This window comes from Lithobates pipiens, unplaced genomic scaffold, assembly GCF_037356315.1.
Source record: "Lithobates pipiens isolate NorthernLeopardFrog02 unplaced genomic scaffold, aLitPip1_a1.2 Scaffold_16, whole genome shotgun sequence".
In the NCBI taxonomy this organism is placed as follows: domain Eukaryota; kingdom Metazoa; phylum Chordata; class Amphibia; order Anura; family Ranidae; genus Lithobates; species Lithobates pipiens.
Window position 1 is genome coordinate 276,589,305 of NW_027507748.1, and position 13,038 is coordinate 276,602,342.

The 13,038-nt window shown below is 42.4% G+C and overlaps 1 protein-coding gene and 1 long non-coding RNA gene across 3 annotated transcripts in view; one reads left to right on the forward strand and one right to left on the reverse strand.

Moving 5' to 3' along the window:
- Positions 1-6,707, forward strand: part of LOC143982592 (uncharacterized) — a 114,582-nt gene extending 107,875 nt beyond the window's left edge. The window contains exon 3 of the long non-coding RNA XR_013274485.1: positions 4,151-6,707. This is a non-coding gene — a long non-coding RNA (uncharacterized LOC143982592). The remainder of the gene's footprint in view (positions 1-4,150) is intronic.
- LOC143982591 (platelet-activating factor acetylhydrolase 2, cytoplasmic-like) overlaps positions 1-13,038 on the reverse strand; it is a 75,710-nt gene that overhangs the window by 44,127 nt on the left and 18,545 nt on the right. For both annotated transcript variants that reach the window (XM_077481452.1, XM_077481453.1), the window contains one exon: positions 9,687-9,800. In XM_077481452.1, the coding sequence (XP_077337578.1) occupies positions 9,687-9,800 (114 nt within the window). The remainder of the gene's footprint in view (positions 1-9,686; positions 9,801-13,038) is intronic.

The following is a 13,038-nucleotide window of genomic DNA, read 5'->3' on the forward strand; positions in this document are numbered from 1 at the left end:
CGGGGCATTACTTGGATTCTTTTCTGTTGAACCTTCTTTTGGACTATTCATTTTTTAATTTTTTTTGCTCATCTGATGAATTTGACACCCAGCGGGTGCATGCATAATGTGATAACTGTTTTGATTATTCAAATGTCTAAATTTCACATATTATTTGATTTAATTCACGTGTAATTTATGGTATTTAGAGCGCTGCAATATATATGTTTTTTTTAAGTTTAAGGGAGAGTATACTACCTCTACTTGCTAGCTGCTCCTCTCAGTGTGCAACACTGACTTTTTTTTACATTTTTAACTCCTATAGTAGGATAGCAATCCATGCTGAAATGCTGAACTGAATCCTGAACACAACTGAACAAGTGCGATTCAGAAGCGTTCCCACAGAACTCAATGAGCCTGAAATTTGCACCCGAACGCACTGAAAAAGCACAGGACTCTTTTTAAATTCACACTGCGGATACACCGCATATATGTGAACAGCTTTAATGGAAATCCAATTGGCATATATGTGAACAACTGAGCCTCAAAGTGACTGTATTCAGTGTTAACAGTTAATAGTGTTAACAGTTTGTAATGTTTTTTTTAGTGTTTGAAGAACTTTTTTCTTTGGTAATATGTGTTAGTATCTCGCATCTCGTGAACAACTGCAGCTTACTCATCAGACCCTGAGACAAGAACGGTATATCGTGGCTGGGGTGGGGCAAGATTTTAGTCTTGCCAAGGGCAGCAAAACCAAAATACACCACTGGATATAGTATACTTTGCAAAAGGGTTTGAGACGATTCTCCACACACAGATGATGGTTAAGATAAAATCTACAGGCTTCAATTTTTAAATGGTTAGAAAACTGGTTAAAAGATCAAATTCAGTAGTAGGGATTAATGATTCATACTCTGAATAGTCTAAGGTTATTAGTGGTGCACCCCACGGTTCAGTGGTGGGACCTTTACTTTTTAATATATTTATAAATGCTAGAAGGTCTAGGATTAAAAGTACCATTTTGGTGTTTGCAGATGACACCAAACTGTGTAATGTCCCTGTATACACACTCCAGCCCCATACACAGATTTTCTGCTGATTTTTTCCTTCATTTACCAAAACCATATAATATGAGGTCAAACCTTAGGATTTTCAATTTGTATGCAATCAGGCAGGGCCTTACACTACATGGTTTTGGTAAATCTGAAGACACAAAAACAGTTCACAAAAAAGGATATGGGGGAACTGGAGAAAGTGCAGAGAAGGGCAATCAAACTGTTAAGAGGCATGGAGGAGCTCAGTTATAAGCAAAGATTAGAGGAACTGAATTTATTCTCTCTTGAGAAGAGGAGATTAAGGGGGGGGATATAATCAACATGTATAAATACATAACTGGTTCACATAGCAAACTTCATGTTGAGTTATTCACTTTAAAGTCATCTTAGAAGACAAGGGGGGCACCCTTTACGTCTGGAGGAAAAGAGATTTAAGCTCCACATATGGAAAGGCTTCTTCACAATAAGTGCTTTGAAAATGTGGAATAGCCTTCCTCAAGAAATAGTTCTGGCCAGCTCAGTATAGTTTAAAAAAAGAGCTGGATGCATTCCTAAATGCACAGAATATAACTGAATATTAACATTTATAGGTAGTAACCCCAGAGTGTTGATCCAGGGAATATTCAAGATATTCCCCCCAAACTGGACAATGCTTTATTTTTTTTTATTTTTTTTTGCCTTCCTCTGGGTCGACTGTGGGTATAGGATTCTGTATATGGAGGTTTTACATTTTTTTTTCCATTAGTTAAGTTAGATGGTCTTGTGTAATTTTTTAACCTGATTGACTCAACAGAAAAGGGTATGTATACACATTTTTTCAGCCAAACGTGAATGTCAAAAAAACAAAAAAGCACACCAGGCAATATCAACAACCAAACAGGGTGAATTAAAGCGGTTGTAGGCCCTGGGGGGAAAAAAAACCTGTAGGACAAAAGGCATATTGAGGTCATTATGAAATTCTTACCTTTGAACAAAGCCCTCCAGCAGTGGCTGCACACCGCTGAGACGGTGACCTGAGTAAGAGAATCTATATATTTTTTGGATTGGGGAATATATTGACTGTACACTTTCTGCATTAATGTCCCCTAAAATGTCTCTTCATTATAGGGGTGGTTCATCCCACAGGTGTGCTTTGATGGTATGTACTAAAAAGCACTTATTCGGTTTTTTTTTTTGTTTTTTTAACTGTCATCAACTCAACTGTAATCTTACAGTAATACGAAAAAAATCTTGAAAGGGCTCTTTCACAGGTTTGTGTCCTGCTGTATTTGCATTAACAAACTTTACATTAAGGCAGTTCATTTGAATGACCTGCCAACTTAACTGCATGCACCACAAAATAAACATGCTCCATTTTTTTCTGATGCAGTGCACCAAAGGATGGTAGTGCATTACTGTGTTTTGTGGTGTGCTGCAACGCATATGCGCAGGCGGTGCATTGCATTAGTGCCATGGTGTACCATTAAAAATGAATAGAACTGCAGCACACTGACGCATGTAACATGCGCTTTGCATAGGACAATGCTCAGATCTGGTCTGAACTAACCTCCCTAAGAATAAATGACGCATTTAAAGCAAAACATAAAAATCATCCATTTAACTGTGAATCCAAATGTTTGCCCTAGATCTTTATTGACAGAGAAGCAATGAAAAAAAATACTACATTTTCTCTAGATAATATATACGATATGCAGTGTGCTAGAACTGTCAACCAAGTTGTGTCACTGAAAAAGAACGTTCTGCAATGTATTTAATTTTTAATGCAATAATTCAAAGCGAACACATAGGACGCTGATTTATTAGTAGTATGATTTTGTTTGTCTAGGAACATCTTGACTAATAGTGTGAAGATCAGCTGAATAAATATAAAAGTAAGCCTGCGGTTATATTAAGGCGAGTACACCGGTGGGAACGTGGCTTTGCTGTCCATTTAGGCGCACGCTTTTGTATAGAGCTCCATTGATCTCCTGTTAAATATATTGTATTGGAGATGTTCTGAGATTTTTTATAAACTGCCTCCTTCCCTGCAACAAGACACCATTCTAGCCTGGAGACGGTGGTTAAAAGAACAAAGACATGCTGTTCACCTTGATCTTGCGGCAACTCACTCACAAAAAGCAAGTCGATGCAAGGCTGAAACAATATGCTCTCACTCACTGGCCTGTTCCCAGCACTGCCCTCCCGTGCTGCCAGAGGACCAGCCAGAATGGGTCACCCCTCAGTACTCCTGCAGACTGAATTAAAGGCACCAAGAAGCATATAGAGTTTTTTAAACATGATATGTAAAAAAATCTGTGAGGGCCACCGTGTTAGAAGGACATGTGAGTGTGATAGAGGTTGACCTTCTTTGCATTGAGAACATGGAAAATCATCTCTGTATCACTGGAATGCCAGAAAAAGCACCCACAACTAACTTCACTGCAAGTTTTTCAGCTGAGAATACATAGGGTACACTCTCACCCTCCACCAATAGGGCCCCCCTGGACCATTCTTGTTTATATTGTTACCCAGAATAAGTAAACCATTTTGAGACTTGCTAAAAAAGGGCAAAAACTTGAAATAGATATGGAAGAGGTGGGTACGTCGGCACTGATGAAATAATGACTATTGATGCCTGAGTTTTCTTCCATTGCATCCTGGGAACCCCAACACAAAAAGTGGCTCAATCAACCAAACATTAGAAGGTTAAACAGCAAGGTACTAAGCCAGAGCACAACATTTTAATGTGTGGTTAAGATTTGCATAATAAAGTGCCCTAGGTTTTGCGAATTCTGGAATGCTCTGATAGAAACCTGAACCTGCATGCAGGCATCTGTACAGGTCTGCCTTTTCCCCTCTGTCTTATCCCCATGTACTAAAAACAGGTCTGTTGACAGATTTAAAAGACAGGAACTAATGCAGTTAGGTATTCATTAAATGTATTTTTACATGCAATAATCTGAATTTAAATCAGTAAAAGCCTCTTGCAATACCCAATATTGCAGTGGTCAGACTGAGAAAAAGGAGAGGCTACACAAAGAGCCAATTAGTTGTGCTAGCAAGGAAAATGTTTATAGGAAGAGGAAGCAAAATGAGCAGACAAATAACCTCATCTGTCTTCTACTGCTCCTTTACAGTTCAATCAGCAAGCTGTGGATGGAGATTAGATACCACCTTATTTCTGTGTATGACTAATGAAGAGGAAAGAAGATTCCAGACCCAAAAGAAGACCTGGAGAAGATGGTAGTGACCACGACAGAGTGAAATGGGGGAGTGTGGCTGTCGCATTGCTGAAGTGGGGATTTTCAGAAGCGAGTCTGCCATAATGTTTTGCATACAATAATTATTTGATCCCCTGATGATTTTGTAAGTTTGCCCACTTACAACGAAATGATGGGTCTATGACCAACACATGCGTTCACATTTACGCGCAAGTATGGGAGGATGGGGCACTTTGATAATTAAAAACATTTTTATTAACTTTTTTTTTTTTACATTTTTTTACACGTGCTATTTATTTTAATCACTTTTATAGCTGTCACAAGGAATTTACAGTGAGGGAAAAAAGTATTTGATCCCCTGTTGATTTTGTACATTTGCCCACTGACAAAGAAATGATCAGTGTATAATTTTAATGGTCAGTTTATGTTAACAGTGAGAGACAGAATAACAAAAATATCCAAAAACGCATTTCAAAAAAGTTATAAATAAATTAACATTTTAATGAGTGAAATAAGTATTGGGTACCCTATCAATCAGGAAGATTTCTAGCTCCCGGGTGTCTTCTATACAGGCAGCGAGCTGAGATTAGGAGCACTCTCTTAAAGGGAGTGCTCCTAATCTCAGTTTGTTACCTGTATAAAAGAAACCTTCCCACAGAAGCAACCAATCAGATTCCAAACTCTCCACCATGGCTCAGACCATAGAGCTGTCCAAGGATGTCAGGGACAAGATTGTAGATCTACACAAGGCTGGAATGGGCTACAAGACTATCGCCAAGCAGCTTGGTGAGAGGGTGACAACAGTTGGTGCGATTATTTGCTAATGAAAGAAACACAAAATACTATAAATTTCCCTTGGTCCGGGGCTCCATGCAAGATCTCACCTTGCAGAGTTTTAATGATCATGAGAATGGTGAGAAATCAGCCCAGAACTACAAGGGAGAATCATGTCAATGATCTCAAGGCAGCTGGGACCATAGTCACCAAGAAAACAATTGGTATCACACTATGCCGTGAAGGACTGAAATCCTGCAGCGCCTGCAAGGTTTGATAATGAACATCTGAATGATTCAGGGGAGAACTGGGTGAAAGTGTTGTGGTCAGATGAGACCAAAATCAAGCTTTTTGGCATCAACTCAACTCGCTGTGTTTGGAGGAGGAGGAATGCTGCTTATGACCCCAAGAACAGCATCTCCACTGTCAAACATGGAGGTGGAAACATTATGCTTTGGAGGTGTTTTTCTGCTAAGGGGGACAGGACCACTTCACTGCATCAAAGGGACGATAGATGGGGCCATGCACTGTCAAATCTTGGGTGAAAACCTTCTTCCCTCAGACAGGGCATTGAAAATGGGTTGTGGATGGGTATTCCAGTTTGACAATGACCCAAAACACACAGCCAAGACAACAAAGGAGTGGCTCAAGACGATGCACATTAACCTCCCTGGCGGTACGATTATTTCGGATTTTAGGTGCTAAAAGCGGTACCATTATTTTGCATGAAAATTTGGTGTTTTATATTGTAGTCCTGTAATTCTTAGGAATAACTCTCTTAAATCTGTCCAAACCAGAGTCTAGCAGACATCCCGGGTATGATAAAGTTTGAAAAATGAAATCATAAATTATAATATAATAAATAACTATAAATAATTGTACCAAATAATAATATAACAATAATAAAAATTATTCAATAATGTAATCAAATCAAAAACACTGAAATTTGCTCAGTTGCAGAATTGTCACTGTCATTACTTTTCAGTATTTGATGACAGTTCTCCCCACAAATCACTATCGCTTAATTCTGCGAGTGATTGCAATTTATTATCGCTGTTTTCTAGCTGGTCTAAAACCATTTTTGATGTAAAGTGACAGTTTGGTTGCTATGGACAATCTCCAGTTTCCAGGTAGAAAGAACAGTTTTTATTATATAAAACTGCATGCAGAGCACTGGGCAGACCACTAGGGACAAAGGGGATGTGAAATATTTACATACAGCAATGTAATCTATAAGATTACATTATACTGTATGTATACCGTGTGTTTCACTTTTTGAATTTGGCGCGCATCTCTGTCCCCGTGCGTCGCAACGCTCGCAGGGAACGGAGATCAGGTCCGTGATAGATTGAGCGAGACACGGCTCGCTCGTACAGCGGGGAGACAACGCTGGATCCGAGGGAGAAGCTAAGTAAACCTCCTCCTGGATCCAGCGATGCAGTCCCGAGTCTGGCTCGGGGATACCGCTTTTGGTATAAAAATTCCACCCCGAGCCAGACTCGGGAATACCGTCATTCACAGTCCATTATTAGGAACTTTAACACTCAGAAATATATTTGTTTCATTTACATTCCATTTAACAAGTACATGGGGTTTATTTACTGAAGGCAAATCCACTTTGCACTACAAGCAGGGCCGGTGCTAGACTATTTTGCACCCTAAGCAAGACTAGCTACTTGTGCAACACTCCCCCCCCCCCCCCCAAAATAAGAAGCTCCTAACAGTGGGACTATTGTGGAGGACTGGAGGGTGGATGTTTGCCAAGGATTCACCACAATCCAGTATACTATACTATACTATATTTGCCCATATACTATCTACACGAGAGAAAGAGGGATTGGGGATATGAGAGGGGAGAGATGATAGAGTGTGGTTTCAGGATGAGAGAGAAGGGGGAGGATGACAGAGAGGGTATGGATTGGGGATCAGAGGGGGGGTGATAGAGAGAGGGGGAAGGATGAGGGGGGGGGAGGATGATAGAGAGGGGGAAGGATGATAGAGAGGGGAGGATGATAGAGAGAGTGTGGATTGTGGATGAGAGGGGGGGAGAAAGGATGAGGGGGGGGGGGGGGGCTAGCAGTGTCTGCAGTCCCTTCTGTGCACCCCTTGTCCCAGTCTGTAGGTAAGTGTGTACCTCCTTCCATAGACGTTCATGCTGGCCAGCAGCAGGCCATTCCTCTGGCTGGTGAGGATGGGGGTGCTCTGTTCTATGACATTAGACTGCTGACTGCCCCGGGTAGCAGTCCCTGGCTACATGCGCCCTTTGCCAGTCCACGGGGGGGCGACAATCCCCTCGACGCTATCGGAGCTGGAAGTGGAGACCGGAGAGGAGGTTTTGAGGAATCCTGCCTCTGTGTGGCGCTGCCATGTTGAGGTTGCTGAGCCTGTTTCTCTTCACCTCTCTGGTGGTCAGGGAGCTCTTCTCCCTCCCGGGCACTCGCATTTCACTGCTCCCGCCGCTCCTGCTGCACCGCCACCAGTCCAGGCCTGCACAGTGTGAGTGACAGTCACAGTCAACAGCACTATTCCAGGGGAGCCGCGCTGGCCGTCGCTGGGCAGGCAAACCACATGAGTGATCCATGATCCATCTGAGCCGGCTTGCACCCTCGCTAGGCAGCGGTGCGCCCCTAGGCAGCGGTGCGCCCCTAGGCAGCAGTGCGACCTAGGCAGCTGTCTAGTTGGAGCACCGGCCCTGACTACTTGGAAGTGCAGTTGCTGTAGATCTGAGGGGGACATGCAAGGAAAATAAAAAAAATGCATTTTTGCTTGTACATGATTGGATGATAAGATCAGCACAGCTTCCCCTCATTTCAGATCTTGCCCTTTAGATCTAAAGCGACTGCAACTGCACTTGAAGTGCAAAGTGGATTTGCCTTTAATAAATCAACCCCCATGCAGTGGTGTGAAAAAGTGTTTGCCCCCTTCCTCATTTCCTGTTCCTTTGCATGTTTGTCACATTTAAGTGTTTCGGAACATCAAACCAATTTAAACAATAGTCAAGGACAACACAAGTAAACACAAAATGCAATTTGTAAATGAAGGTGTTTATTATTAAAGGTGAAAAAAAATCCAAACCATCATGGCCCTGTGTGAAAAAGTGATTGCCCCCTAAACCTAATAACTGGTTGGGCCACCCTTAGCAGCAACAACTGCAACCATGCGTTTGCGATAACGTGCAATGAGGCTTTTACAGCGTCCTGGAGGAATTTTGGCCCACTCATCTTTGCAGAATTGTCCTAATTCAGTTACATTAGAGGGTTTTCGAGCATGAACGGCCTTTTTAAGGTCATACCAAAACATCTCAATAGGATTCAGGTCAGGACTTTGGCTAGGCCACTCCAAAGTCTTCACTTTGTTTTTCTTCAGCCATTCGGTGGTGGACTTGCTGGTGTGTTTAGGATCATTGTCCTGCTGCAGAACCCAAGTTCGTTTCAGCTTGAGTACACGAACAGATGGTCGGACATTCTCCTTCAGGATCTCTTGGTAGACAGCAGATTTCATAGTTCCTTTTATCACGGCAAGTCTTCCAGGTCCTGAAGCAGCAAAACAGCCCCAGACAATCACACTACCACCACCATATTTTACTGTTGGTATAATGTTCTTTTTATGAAATGCAGTGTTCCTTCTACGCCAGATATACTTGGACACACACCTTCCAAAGAGTTCCACTTTTGTCTCATCGGTCCACAGAATGTTGTCCCAAAAGTCTTGGGGATCATCAAGATGTGTTGTGGAGAAATTCAGACGAGCTTTGATGTTCTTTTTGCTCAGCAGTGGTTTTCTCCTTGGAACTCTGCCATGCAGGCCATTTTTGCCCAGTCTTTTCCTGATGGTGGAGGCATGAACGCTGACCTTAACTGAGGCAAGTGAGGCCTGCAGTTCCTTGGACTTTGTTGTGGGGTCTTTTGTGACCTCTTGGATGAGTCGTCGCTGCGCTCTTGGGGTAATTTTGGGCGGCCGGCCACTCCTGGGAAGGTTCACCACTGTTCCATGTCTTCGCCATTTGTGGATAATGGCTCTCACTGTGGTTTGCTGGATTCCCAAAGCTTTGGAAATGGCTTTATAACCCTTTCCAGACTGATAGATCTCAATTACTTTCTTTCTCAATTGTTCCTGAATTTCTTTGGGTCTCGGCATGATGTGTAGCTTTTAAGGATCTTCTGGTGGACCTTACTGTGTCAAGCAGCTCCTATTTAAGTGATGCCTTGATTGTGAACAGGTGTGGCAATAATCAGGCCTGGGTGTGGCTAGAGAAATTGAACTCAGGTGTGGACAACCACAGTTATAGTATGTTTTAACAAGGGGGGCAATCACTTTTTCACACAGGGCCATGATGGTTTGGATTTTTTTTCACCTTTAATAATAAACACCTTCATTTACAAATTGCATTTTGTGTTTGCTTGTGTTGTCCTTGACTATTGTTTAAATTGGTTTGATGTTCCGAAACACTTAAGTGTGACAAACATGCAAAGGAACAGGAAATGAGGAAGGGGGCAAACACTTTTTCACACCACTGTATCTTTCAAACAAAGTATTTGCTCCTTAAGCAGGGTTCCTCTAATGGGGCTGTTTATCAATAGTGACAAACTTACCCATTTTTACTGTATTTCTAATCAACTGTAAAAGTCACCTGAAATCTGCAAGCACAGAAATGTTTTAACAGCAATTATTAAAATACCTTTAAAAAATCCAGATTGAAATTTGTATCCAGGATATTGGTTGCTGCCCTTCCTGTGTCAATGTCCCGTAGAACACTCACAGCTTTGACGCATTCACTTGCTCTTTGATGAACCTAGTATAAAAAAATCATTTAATGCAAAGTACTATACTTAATAAAGTTAATTACATTTTCTACTAGCAAACAACCATTGTCTTATTCCTTCTCATCCCCCTGGTTATTAAAATGTATTAAAGGAAGTTTAAGCAGTATTTAACCCCATATTGCAGCTTACTAATTCTTAGATGTGATGGCTGTAGTAGTTTCCTTTTTTTAGGTTTTCTTTCTTCTATTTTCATCTGGTAAACCAGCCAGCAAGTCTGTTGCTTTTCAAAAGCCCAAGTGTTTCAGCTCTCCAGCAGAATGCATCAGTTTACATGAATGAGACAAATCACTTAACACTTGCATGGGGTGATTAAAATGATCAGCTTTTATTTATTCATGCAAAACCTTTATCCCAAAGGGACTGTTTGATGTAACTGATTATGTGAGCTGGAGTTTGACTTCAGTTTGTTAGTGTATCTAAATCTGCTAATACATTTTAATATCACCCCTCCCCCTAGACTAACAATGGTGCTGTCTGCTGTGCCCCCTGTTCTCCTTAATCCAGAGTGGGGGCACGCTAATACAGGAGGCGTTTTGCTGGCCAGACCACCAGATGAAAGCAGAGGAAAAAAGCCAAAGACAATAAATCTCATGAAACTGCTACATCTAATGATTGGTAAGCTGTAATGTAATACAGTTTTGGGTTTAATACCCCTTTAAGTATGGATGTTTATACTATTTAGATGTTCTCACTAATTTATGCATTGTTCATGAAAGGTTCTCTGGCATGTTAATTCTTGGATCACTAATTAAAAGTGTACATCAGGGCAAAATAATAAAAAAGGCAAATTTTGTACATCTCTCAATACATGCACATTTCCCCTTTTACAATGCTGAAAGTAAAGAAAAGTATCAGTTGAGCTGGCAGAAATTCAGCATGTTCCTATCTTCCTGTTTAGACTGACAACACAGTACCTTTAATGGACTATAATCTCAATTAGTGTTGCTAGCCCTGCCTGCCCAACTACAGAACTCTGTCTATTCCTCCGCTTCTCACTGTACAACGCCATATGCATACATTGCCTTTTTTACAAGCAAAACAGTGTTGTTGTCTTGACTCCTGCCTGCTCATACACTGTGTGTAGGGAAGGGCTCTTGGGAGATGACGTTCTAAGGCCTGCCCTAGTTAGTGGTAAGGATAAGCAAAGCTTGGGCTGTCCAGTTTGGCTGCAACCCATGGGAAATTGTCACGTAATAACAGGCTGCCGGCCCAGTCAGCTGCAGCTGTGGAATTCCCCACTCCACAGCTGCACGTAACAAAGGGAAGGTGATGCTGGTGACATCATTGACCAAATATGGCCATGTTAGGGTCAATGATGTCACCAGCATCCCTGCCCTATTGTTGCATGCAGCTGAGGGGCAGTGATGCTGATGACATCATTGACCTAACATAACCATATTAGATCAATGGCATTATCCAAATATGATCTTGTGGCCATATTGAATTAATGATGTCACCAGTTACGTGCGGCTGCAGATTGGGGAATTCCACAGCCTAAACCTTAGCTCATCCCTAATCAACAAAAACCGAGCAACTGTCCCTGTAAAAATCTTATATGCCTGGTGATGATGTCAAAGGGAGTAATAAAAGCTGCTACTCACCACAGCAACTAGGTAAAAGAAAAGTGGAGACCGGAGAGGAGGTTTTAAGGAATCCTGCCTCTGGGTGGTGCTTCTGCGTCGGGGTTGCTGAGCCTGTTTCTCATTACCTCTCTGGTTGTCAGGGAGCTCTTCTCTCTCCTGGGCACTCGCATCTCACTGCTCCCGCCACTCCTGCTGCGCCACCACTGGTCCAGGCCTGCACAGTGTGAGTGACACACAGTCAGCAGCACTATTCCAAGGGATCCGAGCCAGCTGCCGCCGCCGGGCAGGCGAACCCCATGAGTGAGCCATGATCCATCTGAGCCAGCTTGCACCCTTGCTAGGCTGGGCTAGACAGTGCTGCTCCCCTAAATGGCAGTGCGCCCTAGGTGGCTGCCTAGTTCGCCTAGCGGGAGCACCGACCCTGACTACAGCTGCACTTGGAAGTGCAGTCGCTGTAGATCTGAGAGGGACATGCAAGGATAACATAACCATATTAAATCAATGGACTTATCCAAAAATGATCTCGTGGCCATGTTGAATTAATTATGTCACCAGTTACATGTGGCTGCAGATTGGGGAATTCCACAGCCCAAACCTTAGCTCATCCCTAATCAACAAAAACCGAGCAAATGTTCCTGTAAAAATGTTATATGCCTGGTGATGATGTCACAGGGAGTAATAAAAGCTGCTACTCACCACAGCAACTAGGTAAAAGAAAAAAAAAAGTAATGAGTTATATTCTAATGTGGGGAGGGGAAGGGGCGTTTTTTTTTTTTACATTTTTAAATAATAAAACATATCATACTTACCTCCACTGTGCAGCTCGTTTTGCACAGAGTGGCCCTGAACCTCGTCTTCTGGAGTCCCCTGGCGGCTCCTTCCCACACCAGATAACCCCCTAGGAGAAGCACTCTCCTGAGGGAGTTAGTTTGCAGGTGCACTCCCGAGTCCAGCATTTGCTTCCATAGACACGAATGCTGGACTTGGCCCCACCCCGCACGCCATTGGATTTGATTGACAGCAGCAGGAGCCAATGGCTGCGTTGCTATCAATCTATCCAATCAGGACATGAGACACCAGCCGGAGGTGATGTGCTTGTTCCTGTCGTGCAAATTTCGGGGCTCAGGTAAGTCTAAGGGGGGCTCGGGGTGCTGCTGCATTAAAGAATGCATCAGGGTGAAAAATGGTGAGGGTTTGCAACCCTTTAAGGGTAAATTTGGGTAATCCTGGACATTCACTTTTATTGGCAAAGAGGAGCCTGGGGGAGTTAGGAATGATCAGTTTAGGCTATCTGCAAAGAACCAATAGTAAATAACATAACATATACTAATGGTCTGATGACATTTACAAACAAATAAAGATTTCAGAAATTGTACAACACCTCCATATACACTCACCGGTCATTTTATTAGGTACACCTTGCCAGTACCAGGTTGGACCCCCTTTTGCCTTCATTCTTTGTGGCATAAATTGAACAAGGTATTGGAAACATTCCTCAGAGATTTTGGTCCATATTGACATGATAGCATCATGCAGTTGCTGCAGATTTGTCAGCTGCACATCTATGATGCGAATCTCCTGTTCCACCACATGCCAAATGTGCTCTATTGGATTGGGATTTGGT